General features: G+C 38.4%; 1 protein-coding gene across 1 annotated transcript in view; it reads right to left on the minus strand.

Moving 5' to 3' along the window:
• Window positions 1–16,347, minus strand: part of UPF3A (UPF3A regulator of nonsense mediated mRNA decay) — a 53,858-nt gene that overhangs the window by 18,895 nt on the left and 18,616 nt on the right. Inside the window, exons 6-7 of the mRNA XM_007942399.1 lie at window positions 15,835–15,890; window positions 15,587–15,745 (exon numbers count right to left, since the gene is read on the minus strand). Of these exons, the coding sequence (XP_007940590.1) occupies window positions 15,587–15,745; window positions 15,835–15,890 (215 nt within the window). The remainder of the gene's footprint in view (window positions 1–15,586; window positions 15,746–15,834; window positions 15,891–16,347) is intronic.

The raw sequence follows: 16,347 nt of genomic DNA on the forward strand, positions 1-16,347 counted from the left end.
TTAGTTCTTTTAGCAGTCCACGGTACTTTCAGCATTCTTCGCCAGCACCACAACTCAAAAGCATCAACTCTTCTTCGGTCTTCCTTATTCATTGTCCACTTCTCACATGCAAATGAGGTGACTGAAAATACCATGGCTTGTGTCAGGTGCACCTTAGTCTTCAAGGAGGTATCTTTGCTCTTCAGCACTTGAAAGAGGTCTTTTGCAGCAGATTTGCCTAATGCTGTATGTGTCTGAAATCCTGACTGCTGCTTCCATTGGTGTTGACTGTACAACCAAGTAATATGAAGTCTTTGACAATTTCAATCTTTCTCCATGTATTGTGATGCTGCTTGTTGACTGGTCTAGTTGTGAGGATTTGTCTTTTCTTTATGTTGAGGTGTAATGCATACTGCAGACTGTAGTCTTCAATCTTCATCAGTAAGTGCTTCAAGTCATCCTTGCTTTCAGCAAGAAAAGTTGTGTTGTCAGCATACTGCAGGTTGTTAATGAGTCTCCCACTAATCCTGATGCCACATTTCTCTGCATAAAGTCCAGCTTCTTGGATTATTTGCTCAACATACAGATTTAATAAGTATGGTGAAAGGATACAACCCTGATGCACTCCCCTTCTGATTTTAAACCATGCAGTGCCCCCTTGTTCTGTTCACACAGCCTCTTGGTCTATCCACAGGTTCCTCATGAGTACAATTAAGTGTTTTGAAATTCCCTTTCTTCTCAATGTTACCCATAATTTGTTATTATCCATACAATCAAATGCTTTTGCACAGTCAATAAAACACAAATAAACATCCTTCTGGTATTCTTTACTTTGAGCCAAGATCCATCTAACATCAGCAACGATATCCCTCTTTCCATGTCCTCTTCTGAATCCAGCTTGCATTTCTGGAAGTTCTTGGTCAATATACTGCTGCAACTGTTTTTGAATTATCTTCAGTAAGATTTTACTTGTGTGTGATATTAATGATATTGTTAGATAATTTCCACATTCTGTGGGATCACCTTTCTTTGGAATGGGTACAAATATGGATCTCTCCCAGTCAGTTGGCCAGGTAGCTGTCTTCCAAAACTCTTGGCATAGCCAAGTGATTGCCTCCAGCAGGGCATCTGTTTGTTGAAACATCTCAACAGGTTTCCCTCCAATTCCTGGAGCCTTGTTTTTTTCACCACTGTATCTTCAATTTCTTCCTTCAGTACCATTGGTTCTTGTCATATGACACCTCCTGAAATGGATGATCATCTCACAGTTATTTTTGGTACAGTGACTCTGCATATTCTTTCCATCTCCGTTTGATGTTTTCAGCATCATTCAATATATTGCCCATAGAATCTTTCAATATTGCAACTCAAGGTTTAAATTTTTTCATCAGTTTTTTCAGCTTGAGAAATGCTGAGTGTGTTCTTCCCTTTTGGTTTTCCAATTCCATGTCTTTGCACATTTCATTATAATAATTGACTTTGTCTTCTGGAGCTGCTCCTTGAAATCTGTTTGGCTCTTTTATCTTGTCATTTCTTCCATTTGCTTTAGCTACTCTCCATTCAAGGGCAAGTTTCAGAGTCTCTTCTGACATCCATTTTGGTTTTTCTTCCTTTTCTGTCTTTTTTAATGACCTTTTGCTTTCTACATGGATAATGTTCTTGATGTCATCCCACAATTCCTCTAGTTTTTGGTCACTGGTGTTCAATGCATCAAATCTATTCTTTAAATGGTCTCTAAATTCAGGAGGATATATTCAAGGTCATATTTTGGCTCTCATGGGCTTGTTTTAATTATCTTCAGCTTCAACTTGAACTTGCATATGAGCAGTTGATGGTCTGTTCCAAGTCAGCTTCTGGCCTTGTTTTGGCTGAAGATATTGAGTTTTTCCATCATCTCTTGCCACAAATGTAGTCAATCTGATTCCTCTGTACTCTGTCTGGCAAAGTCCATGTGAATAGCCACCTCTTGTGTTGTTGAAAAAGGTATTTGCAAAGTTGTTGTTTTGCCGTCGACTCAGACCTGACTCAGCAACTCCTCCTTGGGTTCCTGAGGCAGTATCACTATGGAAGCAGATTGCCCAACCTTTCTTCTGAAGAGTGGCTGGTGGGTTTGAATCACCAGCCTTCTAGTTAGCAGTCAAGTGCCTTAGGCACTACACTACCAGAGCCCCTTGCCAAGTTATTGGTCTTGCAAAATTCTATCATGTGATCTCCAGCCTCATTTCTATCACCAAGGCCATATTTTCCAAGTACTGATGATTCTTCTTTGTTTCCAACTTTTGCATTCCAATCACCAGCAATAATCAACACATCTTGATTGCATGTTCGGTCAATTTCAGACTGCAGAAGTTGGTAAAAATTTTCAGTTTCCTCATCTTTGGCCTTGGTGGTTGTGTGTAAATTTGAATAACAGTAGTATTAACTGGCCTTCCTTGTAGGCATATGCCTATTATTCTATCACTGACAGCATTGTACTTTGGAATAGATCTTGAAACATTCTCTCTGATGAAGAATGCCATGCTATTCCTGTTCAATTTGTCATTTCCGGCATAGTAGATCATATGCCTGTCTGATTCAAAACGGCCAAAAATGGTCCATTTCAGCTCACTAATGCCTAGGATATTGATCTTTATATGTTCCATTTCATTTTTGACAACTTCCTATTTTCCTAGATTCATACTTTGTACATTCCATGTTCCAATTATTAATGGATGTTTGCAGCTTTGAGTCGTGCCACATCAGCAAATGGAGGTCCCAGAAGCTTTACTTTATCCATATCATTAAAGTCGGCTCTCCTATGATGAGGTAGCTCTTTCCCAGTCATATTTTGAGTGCCTTCTGACCTGATGGGCTCATCTTCTGGCACTGTGTCAGACAATGTTTCAGGCCTATTCATGAAGTTTTCCAGTAATATATCAGACAAGGTTTCACTGTTATTCATAAGGTTTCCCCTGGCCAATTCTTTGAGAAGTGGAAGGCCTCTTCCTTCTTCCAAGTCTGTCTCAGTCTGGAAGTCCTGCTGAAAGCTGTCCACCATGGGCAACACTGCTGCCATTTGAAACACCAATGGCACAGCCTCCAGCCTCACAGTAACACACAAGTCAACACAGTCTGACAAACTTCACAGACAAGTTTGTCTCCTTTAGCTGTTCCAAACCACTCCACTCACCTCATGGCCTTCCCCCTACCTGGTTCCTGCTTCCTGCCTAGGGCACTAGCCATTAGAGAAATGAAAAGTAAAACTACAGTGAGATAACCATCTCAACCAAGTAAAACTGCACTGATTTAAAAAAACAAAACAAAAACAGATAACAACAAATGTTGGCAAGATGTGCAGAGATTTGAACCCTTATCCATTTCTGGGGGACTATAAAATGAGAGAACCACAATGGAAAATGGTATGATGCCTTCCCAAAAAACTAGAAATAAAACTACCCTATGATCCAGCAATCCCACTCCTAGGTATATACTCTCAAATTCAAACTCACTGCCATCGAGTTGATTCCAAATCATTGCGACCCATCCTTGGGTTTCGGAGGCAGTATCTCTACAGAAGTAGATTGTCCAGTCTTCCTTCTAAGGAGTGGCTGGTGGGTTTAAACTGCCAACTTTCTGGTTAGCAGTCAAGTGTCTTAGGCACTATGCCACCAGAGCTCCTGGTATATATTCTACAGACCTAAAAGTAATTACATGAACAGATATATGTTCATTGCTGCTTTATTCATAATAGCAAATAAATGGAAATAACTGAAGTGCTCATCAGTTGATAAATGGATAAGCAAACTGTGGTTACATACATATAACAGAATATTATGCAACCATAAAGAACAATGATGAGTCCATAAAACACATTATAAACATGGATGAACTTGGAGGGCATAATGCTAAGTCAAATAAGTCAAGCATATAAGGGCAAATATTGTATGATCCCTCTTTTATAAGAAAACAAGAATAGAGATATGTATAGGGAGCTCTGGTGATCTACTGCTTAAGGCATTTGACTGATAACCAGAAGGTTGGTAGTTCAAACCCATCAGCCACTCTGTGGAAGGAGGACTGGGCAATGTACTTCTATAAAGATTTATTGCCTCAGAAACCCAAAGGGGGTTGCTATGAGTTGGAATCAACTCAATAGCAGTGAGTTTTGTATAGAAAGACCAACATTCTCCTCCAGGGGGTGGGGAGGTGAAGTATGCTTTAGATTGTAGAGACTTGTTATTTTTGGTGATGGGAAAAGTGGCACTGAATGTGGATGTAGTAAGCACAGTACAACCAAAGTAAAAATTAGTGTTTAAGCACATATGGATGGCTATAGGCAAACTGGTATATGTTAGGTACAGATGTGTACATAGGTGAGAACAGAATTATCTACAGGTACGTGTAAATACAAATATACAGGCAGAAGCACATATATTCATTGAAGACACAAATATGGATACTCCTCAGATATAACCAAACACTTTCCAAGATTGGTTTTCTGGGTTTGAAAGCTTTGGATCATAGTCTCATGGGACAAGTCAGTTGACTGGCATAACATAGTTTACAAAAATCATAATCTGCATCCCAGCATCTGGGCTCTTAATAGCTTGAGAGCAGCTATCTAAGACACAACTACTGGTCTCTACTTACCAGGAGAAAACAGTAAGAAGGTAACCAAAAGCTCAGAGAAGAAACAAGTCTATACAAGCTACAACCACATCTACCCTGAGAGATCAGAAGAAATGGATGATGCCTGGCTACCACCACTGAGGTTCTGACCAGGGTCCAAAAGATGGTCCTGGATAGAATGGGAGAAAAATGTGGAGTAGAACTCAATCTTTGAAAGGAAAAGAAAACAAGCCAGAGAAACTGCAACAGTAGAGAACACAGGATTCCCTCAGACTATCACCCTGAGATATTCTAAACCTGGAAACAAACCTATCCCAAGCTCACCTTTTGAGAAATAGCAGAGTGGAGCACAAAATAAAGGATATTACCCATAACATGGGAGCTCTGGAAGCATAGTGCCTAAGGCACTTGACTGCTAACCAGAAGGCAGGTGGTTCAAATCCACCAGCCACTCCTCGGAAGGAAGGTTGGGCAATCTCCTTCTGTAGTGATACTGCCTCGGAAACTCAAGGAGGGGTCACTATGAGTCGGGTCCGACTCCACGGCACATAAACAACAACAACAACTCTTAACATTGGTGCTCTACTTAAAAACTGTCTGTATGAGACCAAAGGGGTCAACAATTACTCAAAAGCAAAGATGAGAAGATAAGGGGGAAGAGAAATTAGAGTATTGGATATGAAACAACAACAACAGAAAAAGAAAATGTTGACACATTGTGATAAATGTAACTAATGTCACTAAACAATCTGTTCAGAAATTATCAAATGGGAACCTAACTATGTAAACTTTCACCAAAAACTCAATAAAATATTATTTTTTAAAAAAAAGTAGATGCCACTATTGAGCTCAAATGCTAAAATAGCAAAAATGTAAGTTTTTGGTTAAATAAATAGTGGAGCATTCAGTCAATGAACTACTTTGTATTTCACTTTTGTAGAACAGTTAAAAGTGATGAGTAGGTGGTGTTCACATTATGAATGAAAAAATGTTACAAGACGGAATGTGCACAATGATCCAATTTCTATTTATATGTCAATATACACATTTATACATACACATGTAAAAATATATCAAAAAGGTTCTGTAATACAATGTTAACAGTGATTATTTCTAGATTGGATAATTTTTTTTTCTCTTTTATCTGTGGTTCTAGTTCTCCCACAATAACAAAAATTACTTATGTCCCCGAAAAATATGTGTCAACTTGGCTGGGCCATGATTCTTATTATTATGTAATTATACTCCATTTGGTGATCTGATGTTATTATCCTATGTGTTGTAAATTCTCACCTCTATGATGTTAATGAGGCAGGATTAGAGACAATTACATTAATGAGGCAGGATGCAATCTATAGGATTAGGTTGTATTTTGACTCAACCTCTTTTGAAATATGAAAAAGGAATTAAACAAGTGAGCAGAGATCAGAGGGACCTACTACCACCAAGAAAGAAAAGCCAGAAGCAGAGTACGTCCTTTGGATTCAGGGTTTCTGTGCTGGGAACCTCAGATCCATGGGAATATAGATGTGAAGACACATGGAGATCGCCAAGGAATGCTGGGCCCACAGATGTTGAACAGAGACAAGGACCTTCCATCAGAGCTGACAGGGAAAGACGTCTTTCCCTAGAGCTGGGGCCCTGAGTTTGTACTTCCAGCCTCCTAAACTGTGAGAGAATAAATTTGTTTGTTAAATCCACTCAACTTGTCGTACTTCTGTAACAGAAGCACTAGATAACTAAGACACTATCGTAGTAAGAAAAAAACAAACAAGAAGTACTTTTCAAAGGTTTAGACTTATATTGGTGACTTTTAGAATCAGTTTATAGTTTTCAAAGCATTTATTATTCCCTTTCTTGAAAAAGAATTAGCAGATGGCAATGATGCATTTAATTTGATGTCTTTTCATTTGGAACTTTGTCCCTGTTTTCTGTACAGCTTATGCTGCAATTTAAGCACCATTAAGTAGAGGCAGATTGGAAAACAGAAAGGTCCAGTTGTGATTTTTTTTTTTCTCTCACAATAAACATAGTTTAAATTGCAGTGTATACTCAACTATGCACTATACTTAGATACATTTCAATTTCAAAACCAAAACCAAACTCACTGCCTTCGAGTCTGATCCGACTCATAGCAACCTCTCCTTGGGTTTCCAAGGCGGTATCACTATGGAAGTAGATTGCCCTATCTTCCTTCTGAGGAGTGGCTGGTGGGTTTGAACTGCCAGCCTTGTGGTTAGAAGTCAAATGCCTTAGGCACTACGCCACCAGAGCGCCTACATTTCAATTAGAGTTCTTTTAAAAATGAAACAGATATAAGGCAAAATACTAAAGTTGTTTCTCATCAAAGTTATGAATTATGTTAGCCTGTCCTCTAGTTGTGCTTCCATGGGATCAGTGCATTTAAATATTTCCTTTCAGATGACTGTTGGTCCTTTGTTCCCCAACAACTTCTACAGATATAATTCAGTGACACTGATTACATTCTTCAAGTTGTGCAACCCTGATCACTATCCTTTTCCAAGTTATTCCACCATGATTAATATCACCTCAATGCCCTTAAGTAAAAACTCCCTTTTTTCCCCTCCCTCCCACCTCTGATAAACACTAAAAATTTTTAGTTTCTACATATTTGCTTATTTTATAAGTGAGATCAGACAGTATTTGTTATTTTGTGACTGGCATTTTATTCCGCATGTTTTAAGATTCATCCATGTTATGGCATATATCAGGGTGATCTTTTTTTTTTTTTTTCCAATTACAAAAGTAACATATGCAAACCACAGGGTAGTGCAATAGTAAATGTATTCATTCATTCAACAAATAATTTTGTGCACCTACTATGTGCCAGACCCTGTTTTAGATGCTAGGAATATAGTTTTGAATAAGTCAGACAAGGTCTGCATTAAAAAAATGTTAGACTTTACATCCTAGCTGAGGCTATGGGAGTTGTGGTGGGTTAAGGATGGTGGTGAAACTGATGGTATACACAGTGGGAAAAAAACACACAAATACATGAACAAGCTAACTTCAGGTAGGATTATGTGCTATGAACACATAATAAAACATAATAAAAGGATAGAGATATCAGGGGTGACAGGAAGAGCAGGAATATTTTAGACAGGGGTCAGGAGAGGCCTCTCTGAGAAGATAACATATGACTTGAGACCAGCAGATGAGAAGATCCATAAGTCTGGGGGAAAAGCTCCCTGTGGAGGGAAGCAAACTCACAGGCCATAAGGTGCAATCAGTCTGGTAAATTTAAGAACAAAGGAAGAAAGCAAGAGTGGCTGGAGAATGAACCAGGGGAACATGACACAAGCATAAGGTAGAAGTAGGGGCCAGATCTGTAGAGCCCTACAGATACTCTCTTGAGAGCCAACAGCTACTAACAGTCTGGTGTATACCCTTTCCAGATTTCTCCTATGCTTATTCTACATACCCTACCAGCCAATTCTCAGAAGAAGACTGGGCAATCTACTTCCGTAGAGATACTGCCTTGAAAACCCAAGGAGGGGTTGCTATGAGTTGAATCGACTTGACCGCAGTGAGTCTGGTTTTTTTTTTGGTGTAACATAGTTACATACATCTGCTTTAAAAGAGCTTCATGAAAAAGATCACACCATTTTTTTAGATAATGTAATCTATTGCCTACAATGTATATATGCAGGAGTTCTATTTGTAATTTTGGTAACCTAACTTTCTGTTTCAATTTATGCTCATTGCTCAGAGGAAAAATAAATAGCTGGATTGCTCTCCTTGAATCATATTCCTCTTTATTATTAGTAATAGCTATGAGAACATCTGTCTGACTCTCTGTCTTTGGGTTATTAATACAAATTCTTTTGGCATTTCTCCAGATTTTATTTTTCAGCTTTTTTAAAATTTAAATTCTCCAAATGGTTTATAAGTCAGAGGTCTCCAAACTCATCACAGATGCTTACTAAAAGCTAAACTTGGGGTAAGATGATATAAATCTTATATGTACTGTTAGGTTTATTTATTAATCATCATACTAGCCACTTTTAAGGACAGAAGTCATGGATCACTCATTGTCATGAGGGTCTTATCTGCTACCAAAATTTTGTTTTACCAGATTTGGACAGAACTATTCTTTTTTCTTCTTGTGTTTATGTTTTAATTTCTTCTTCTTTTCTTTTTCTCCTAAATGAAGAGTCCTGAACATACTTTTATTGATATAAATTTGTTTTTATTGTTTGGATTCTAATTACACATTCAACTTCAAATACCTTAAGTCTTAGTTATAATTATAACAGAAGTTGTAGACTTCTATCAGTCAGGATTGGCTGGGTTACACTGCAGTAACAAGTTTCAATGGTTCTTTCTGAAGAACTTTAATAAAAAGGTTGTTAATAAAACAGCTTTTGCGAATATAAAGCACTACCTCCCCCCCCCCCAAAAAAAACAACTTACTCCGTCAAGTCGGATCTGACTCATAGCGATCCTTCCTTGGGTTTCTGAGGCAATATCACTATGGAAGTAGATTGCCCAACCTTCCTTTTGAGGAGTAGCTGGTGGGTTTGAACCACCAGGCTTCTGGTTAGCAGTCAAGTGCCTTAGGCACTAAGCCACCAGAGCTCCCTGTAAAGCACTAGGCACTGGGTAAACTATTATTCATTTAGAAAGGTAAATGAGAAGGTTAGAAAATATTCACCCATTTGTGACCATAAAACGTATTCTGTACCTGATCATGATGATAGAGTTAAATTCCTACAACTACAAAGACCTTTCCTGTAATATTAAGGTTTTGTTTTAATAGTTATCTTGCAAGGGCTGTTTGTTAACTTATACTTTAGAGGCTATGTATGTTTGCTATAGAAAATACATCTGCTGCAATGTTTGCTATGGAGAATTATGTTTGCACACTTAAACAAGCATAGACTAAACAACAAACACTGTTCTCAGAATTTTTCCTGAAGGAAACCCTGGCTTTGCCCATTAGGTACATATCCTTGCAGATGTGGAATGGTCAATCTTTATTTAATAATCTTGCTTAGTTCCTCAATTTCATCAATGTTATTAACAGATTATGAGATTTTAGGAATACATAGATCTGTACCCAGGCTCTTGTCCAATTCTTAGCAAAATCAAGTTGGAAGAAACTATTTTAGATGACTTTTTGTGGGACAAATAGTTTGCCTATTCACCTCACACACAGAGGTTATATCCTTGAAACAAACAAGCTAGAGCACACCTTTCTCCTGCGCCACACACCTTTCATAAAGTTGCATTTTGGAGAACTGTCCTTACATTTTAAAGAGACATTCCCAGAAAGAATCTTCATAAATTATATTATTCATTGATGATGTTCACCATCTATTTCAGATGTTCCTTCTTCTGGGAAATTGGTAATACTGCACATTCCTATCCATTTGAAATTAAATGGGGCCATGTATCATGTTTTGGCCAATCAAATATAGGCAGAAATAACATGTAACTTCCATGTGGAAGCTTTAAGTACTGTGAAGTGTGCTATATTACTCTGTCATGAAGATTGTGGAAGCAAATGCCAAGATGGAGCCTCCACCAGCCTGGATCACTGAATGACTACAATCAGCTGAGCCTATCTGCTAATGCACAATGGACAAAGAATGGACATTTAACATGGACAAGAAATAAACTTCAGTCATGCTAAACCAATTATTTTTCAGGCTATTTGTTACTGCAGTGTTACCCAGCCAATCCCGACTGATGGAAATGGTTGAGTGTCTTTGTAAAAATACTAAGAAATTGCTAGTAAACCCCATGTGTCTACCTATGGGGAAATTATTTTAGAGCGAACCCTAAAAAAAAAGATTTGAAACCCATGAAGAACTGGTTATGTTTTGTCATCATGGATAATGAAAACTAGCTGATAAACTTTTCAGTTTTTGACTGACGAGAGTAACAGAACCAAACTGCTGTTGTTGTTAGGTGCTGTCTAGTCTGCTCCAACTCACAATGACCCTATGTACATCAGAACTAAACACTGCCTGGTCCTGTGCCTGCCTCACAATCCTTGCTATACTTAATGTAAGCCCATTGTTGCAGCCACTGTATCAATCCATCTTGTCAAGGGCATCCCCCCTTTTAGCTGACCCTCTACTTTACTAAGCATGATATCCTTCTCCAGGGAATGGTCCTTTCTGACATGATCAAAGTAGGTGAGATGAAGTCTGGCCATTCTCGCTTCCAAGGAGCAGTCCAACTGCACTTCTTCCAGGTCAGATATGTTTGTTCTTTTGGTAGTCCTTGGCACTTTCAGTATTCTTTGCCAACACCACAACTGAAAAGCATCAACTATTCTTCAATCTTCCTTACTTAATGTCCAGCTTTCACACGCATATGAGGCTACTGAAAATACCATGGCTTGGGTTAGGCGCACCTTAGTCTTCAAAGAAACATCTTTGCTCTTCAGCACTTCAAAGAGGTCTTTTGCAGCACATTTACCCAGTTCAATATATCGTCTGATGTCTCAACTGCTGCTTCCACGGATGCTGACTGTGGAACCAAGTAATACGAAATCGCTGACAACTTCAATCTTTTCTCCATTTTATTATGATGCTGCTTATTGGTCCAGTTGTGAGGATTTTCATTTTCTTTATGTTGAGGTGTAACCCATACGGCAGACTGTAGTGTTAATCTTCATCAGTAAGTGCTTTAAGTTATCTTTACTTTCATCAAACAAAGCTGTGTTGTCTACATAGGGTAGGCTGTTAATGAGTTTTCCTCCAATCCTGATGCCACATTCTTCTTCATACAGTCCAGCTTCTCAGATTATTTGCTCAGTATACATATTGAATAAGTATGGTGAAAGGATACAACCATGACATACTCTCTTCTTGATTTTAAACCATGTAGTATCCCCTTGTTCTATTCAAACAACAGCCTCCTGGTTTATTTACATGAGCCCAATTAAATGTTCTGGAATTCCCATTCTTCTCAAGGTTACCCATAATTTGTTATGATCCACACAGTCAAATGCTTTTGCATAGTCAATACAACAAGTAAACATCTTTCTGGTATTCTTTGCTTACAGCCAAGATCCATCTGACATCAGCAATGATATCTCTCATTCCATGTCCTCTTTTGAATCCAGCTTCCATTTCTGGAAGTTCCCTGTCAATGTACTGCTTTAACAGTTTTTGAATTGTCTTCAGCAAAATTTTACTTGCATGTGATAATAATGATATTGTTTGATAATTTCCTTATTCTGTTCAATCACCTTACTTGGAATGGGTACAAAGAGAGATCTCTTCCAGTCAGTGGGCCAGGTAGCTGTCTTCCAATTTCTTGGCACAGATGAGTAAGTGCCTTCAGTGAGGCACCTTTTTTGCGGACACATCTCAATGGGTATCCTGTCAATTACTGGAGCTTTGTTTTTCACCAATTCCCCCAGTGCAGCTTCAATTTCTTCCTTCAGTAGCATTGGTTCTTGATCATATGCCACCTCCTGAAATAGATGTGCATCAACCAATTCTTTCCAGGAGAGTGACTCTCCATACTCTTTCCATCTTCTTTTGATGTTTCGTGCATCATTCAATATTTTGCCCATAGACTCTCAATATTGCAACTCGATGCTTGAATTCTTCTTCAGTTTTTTAACTTGAGAAATGGTGAGCATGTTCTTCCCTTTTGGTTTTCTAACTCCAGCTCTTTGCACATTTCATTATAACTGACTCTGTCTTCTTGAGTTGCTCTTTGAAATCTTCTGTTCAACTATTTTATCTTGTCATTTCTTTCATTTGCTTTAGCTATTCTCCATTCAAGAGCAAATTTCAGAGTCTCTTCTGACATCCATTTTGGTCTTTTCTTCCTTTCCTGTCTTTTTAATGACCCTTTGCTTTCTTCATGGATGATGTTCTTGATGTGATCCCATAATTCCTCTGGTTTTTGGTCATTGGTGTTTGATGGATCAAACTCTATTCTTCAGATAGCCTCTAAATTCATGTAGGATATAGTCAAGGTCATATTTTGGCTCTCATGGACTTGTTTTAATTGTCTTCAAGTTCAACTTGAACGTCTATATGACTAGTTGATGGTCTGTTTCACAGTCAACTCCTGGCCTTGTTTTGGCTGAAGATATTGAGCTTCTCCATCGCTTCTTTATACAAATGTAGTCAATCTGATTACTGTGTATTCTATTTGGTGAGGTCCACATGTACAGCTGCCATTTATGTTGTTGAAAAAGGTATTTGCAATGAGTAAGTCGTTGGTCTTACAAAACTCTATCATGCTATCTCTAGTGTCATTTCTATCGCCAAGGCCATATTTTCCAACTACCAGTGATTCTTCGCTTCCAACTTTTGCATTCCAATCACCAGTGATAAGCAATACATCTTGATTGCACGTTTGGTCAATTTCAGACTGCAGAATTTGGTAAAAATCTTCAATTTCCTTATCTTTGTCTTTGGTGGTTGATTAACTTAATTTAACTAACTGCAGTATTAACTGGTCTTCCTTGTAGGCATGCGGATGTTATCCTATCACTGACAGGATACATCTTAAAACATTTTTTGTGACGATGAATCCCATGCCATTCCTCTTTGTCATTCCCAGCATAGTAGATCATATGGTTATCTGACTCAAAAAGGCCAAAACCAGTCTGTTTCAGCTCAATAATACTGAGCTGATATTGATCTCTATGCATTCCATTTCATTTTAGATAACTTCCAAATTTCCAAGGTTCATACTTTGTACATTCCATGTTCTGATTATTAGTGGATGTCTGCAGCCGTTTCTTCCCATTTTGAATCGTGCCACATCAGCAAATGGAAGTCCCGAAAGCTTTACTCCATCCACGTCATCAAGGTTGACTCCACTTTGAGGAGGCAGTTCTTCCTCAGCAGTCTTTTGAGTACCATCTGCCCTGAGGGGCTCATCTTCCAGCATTATATCAGATTATGTTTCAGGGCTATTCATCAAGTTTTCCTGTAATATATCAGACAATGTTTCACTGCTATTCATAATGTTTTCACTGCCAATTCTTTGCGAAGTGGATGGCCCCTTCCTTCTTCCGAGTCTGTCTTAGTCTGGAAGCTTCACTGAAACCTGTCCACCATGGGTGAAACTGCTGGTATATGAAATACTGGTGGCACAGCCTCCAGCCTCACAGCAACATGCAAGCCACCACAATATGAGAAACTGACAGATGAGTGATAGAGAAACTAATGTATAGTTCAATTATTTCTGATCTCTTTCCCTTTCTAGTATATCTTTTCCCAAATCCTGATATTTTATTTTTGTCTGTATGTTATACAGTTCTAATGAATCCCCAAAACCCAATGCTGTTGTGTTGATTATGACTTATAGTGACCCTACAGGACAGAGTAGAAACTGCCCCATGGGGTTTCTAAGGCTATAAATCTTTATAGAAGTAGACTGTCACATCTTTCTCCTGAATAGTGGGTGGTGGGTTTGAACTGCGGATCTTCCTGTTAGCATCCAAGCACTTTAACCACTGCACCACCAGGCTTCCTTTTGAAGCCCTATTAGAAAAAAAAAAACCAACAAACTCACTGCCGTCAAGTCGATTCAACTCATAGCGACCCCTCTTTGGGTTTCCAAGGTGGTACCTCTATAGAAGTAGATTGCCCAACCTTCCTTCTAAGGAGTGGCTGGTGGGTTTGAACTGCCAGTTTTCTGGTTAGCAGTCAAATGCCTTAGGCACTACGCCATCAGAGCTCCCATGAATCCCTATAAGGGACTTTAAATCCTTCATGGAAGAGGTAAAACACACAATAGGCTGAAATTTGGACTTAACCGCATTTTCTGAGCACAATACTAAAAAGATAAGAATGGATTTCAATTTGGCCCAATGTATATTACACAGAGAAAAATGTTCCCCATATATTAGACAAGGAGCTCTGGTGGCACAATGGTTAAGTGGTCAGTTGCTAACTGCTAAAAGTCAGCAGTTTGAACTCACCAGCCATTCTCCAGGAGAAAAGACTTGGTGATTTGTTCTCATAAAGACTATAGTCTAGAAATCTTAGGGGGCAGTTCTATTCTATTCTATAGGATTACTATGAGTTAGAATTGACTCAACAGCTCACAACATGCATTCTAACAGCCTCATAAATGAATCCACCAGTCAGTCACAGGAGAAATTGGACAAAGAAGGTAGAAACACCCATAGCTGCTACCACAAAAGAAATGATTTAACCTTATACTATGAGTTAGCTTTCATGCAGAAAGGCTAGCATTGTATATACTAAAAACAAACTCACTGCTGTTGAGTCGGATCTGACTCATAGCAACCCCTCCTTGGGTTTCTCAGGCGGTATCACTACAGAAGTAGACTGCCCAATCTTTCTTCCAAGGAGTGGCTGGTGGGTTTTGAACCACCAACCTTCTGGTTAGCAGTAAAATGCTTTAGGCACTATACCACCAGAGCTCCCATTGTATATATTGAGCCAGTGGATTTCAAATATGGGCTTTCTTTCTTTTTCTCAAGTCAGGAAACCTCTACTTTAAAGAAAAAAATTAAGCAGAAGCTAGACTTACAACACTGAATGTGAAGCTACTCTGGGTGAGGAATCCCTGGGTGGTACAAGTGGTTAATGTGCTTGGCTGCTAACTAAAAGTTTGTGGTTTGAGTTCATCCAAAGATACCTCGGAAGAAAAGGCTAGCAATCTACTTCTGAAAAATCAGCCACTGAAAACCCAATGAAGCACAGTTCTCTGACACATGTGGGGTCACCATGAGTTGAAACTGACTGGACAACAACTGGTTTTCTCCTATTAAAGTGCTTCTTACTTCACACTCAGCCTAGATGGTCCTTTGCCCTTACACCCATTCCCATGTCCTCCATGTCTGAAGAACTCTTAGTGCTTTGTGGAATATAATTTGAAAACTATTATTTTAGAATAAAGAAAAAGCAACTATAACAAAAGGATAGATTATATGAAAATGTCTTGAAAACTAAACTTAAAATGATTAAAAGAGATAATATGGTAGAATTATTTTTAGAAAAAGAAATTGTTTACTCAAAATTACCTTGATCCTTATTTCTTTCTCAACAATTTTCTTTTGTTTGTCTGCCTCTTTTCTCTTACATCTTTCTTCTTCTCTTCTTTTTCTTTTCTCTTCTTCCCGCAAGCGTTTCTTTTCTAACTCCCTTCTCCTTCGTTCTTCTCGCCTCTCTTCTCGAATTCTCTAAAGTTATGGAAAAGTATATGTATAAATTGTCTGAAGAAAATGGCAAAAACAGGAAGGATATTCATCAGACAAAAGGCCAGACCTACCTGCTTTTCTAATTTTCTGTTTTTAATATATTCCAAAAGAGGTGTGGTTCTTCTAGCTAAAACAAAAAATTATAATATATTATTTAACTATGGAAATAAAATTTCTCTTCTTTATTTTAAATGTATGTTTTCAATTTAATCTTTAAAATTATTAGAGGAAGAATACTATTTTTCAAATCTATATAAGCATGTACAATCTATATTGTATCCTGGGGAGTTCTTATTATATCATCATATAGTTAAGAAGTATGGGGATACTGAAGTTCTGGCAAGATGGCAGACTAGACAGAAGGACTGCACAGACACTCTTCAACAAAGAAAAGGGAAACCAATGAACACAGACACAGAAGATAATCTTGGACCCCTGAGCCTTGATGGGAAGGATACAAAAGTGGACTAAACCCCAACTAGCAGAATTTGCGTGAAAATACCAAAAAAGGAGACACACGGAGCTGCGGTCTGGCAGCGGACTGAGCGACCCTGATGGCACAGACGACACGGCTTGGAGATTCC

The sequence above is a fragment of the Orycteropus afer genome, unplaced genomic scaffold, assembly GCF_000298275.1.
Source record: "Orycteropus afer afer isolate SDZICR_OR568_19922 unplaced genomic scaffold, OryAfe1.0 scaffold00089, whole genome shotgun sequence".
In the NCBI taxonomy this organism is placed as follows: domain Eukaryota; kingdom Metazoa; phylum Chordata; class Mammalia; order Tubulidentata; family Orycteropodidae; genus Orycteropus; species Orycteropus afer.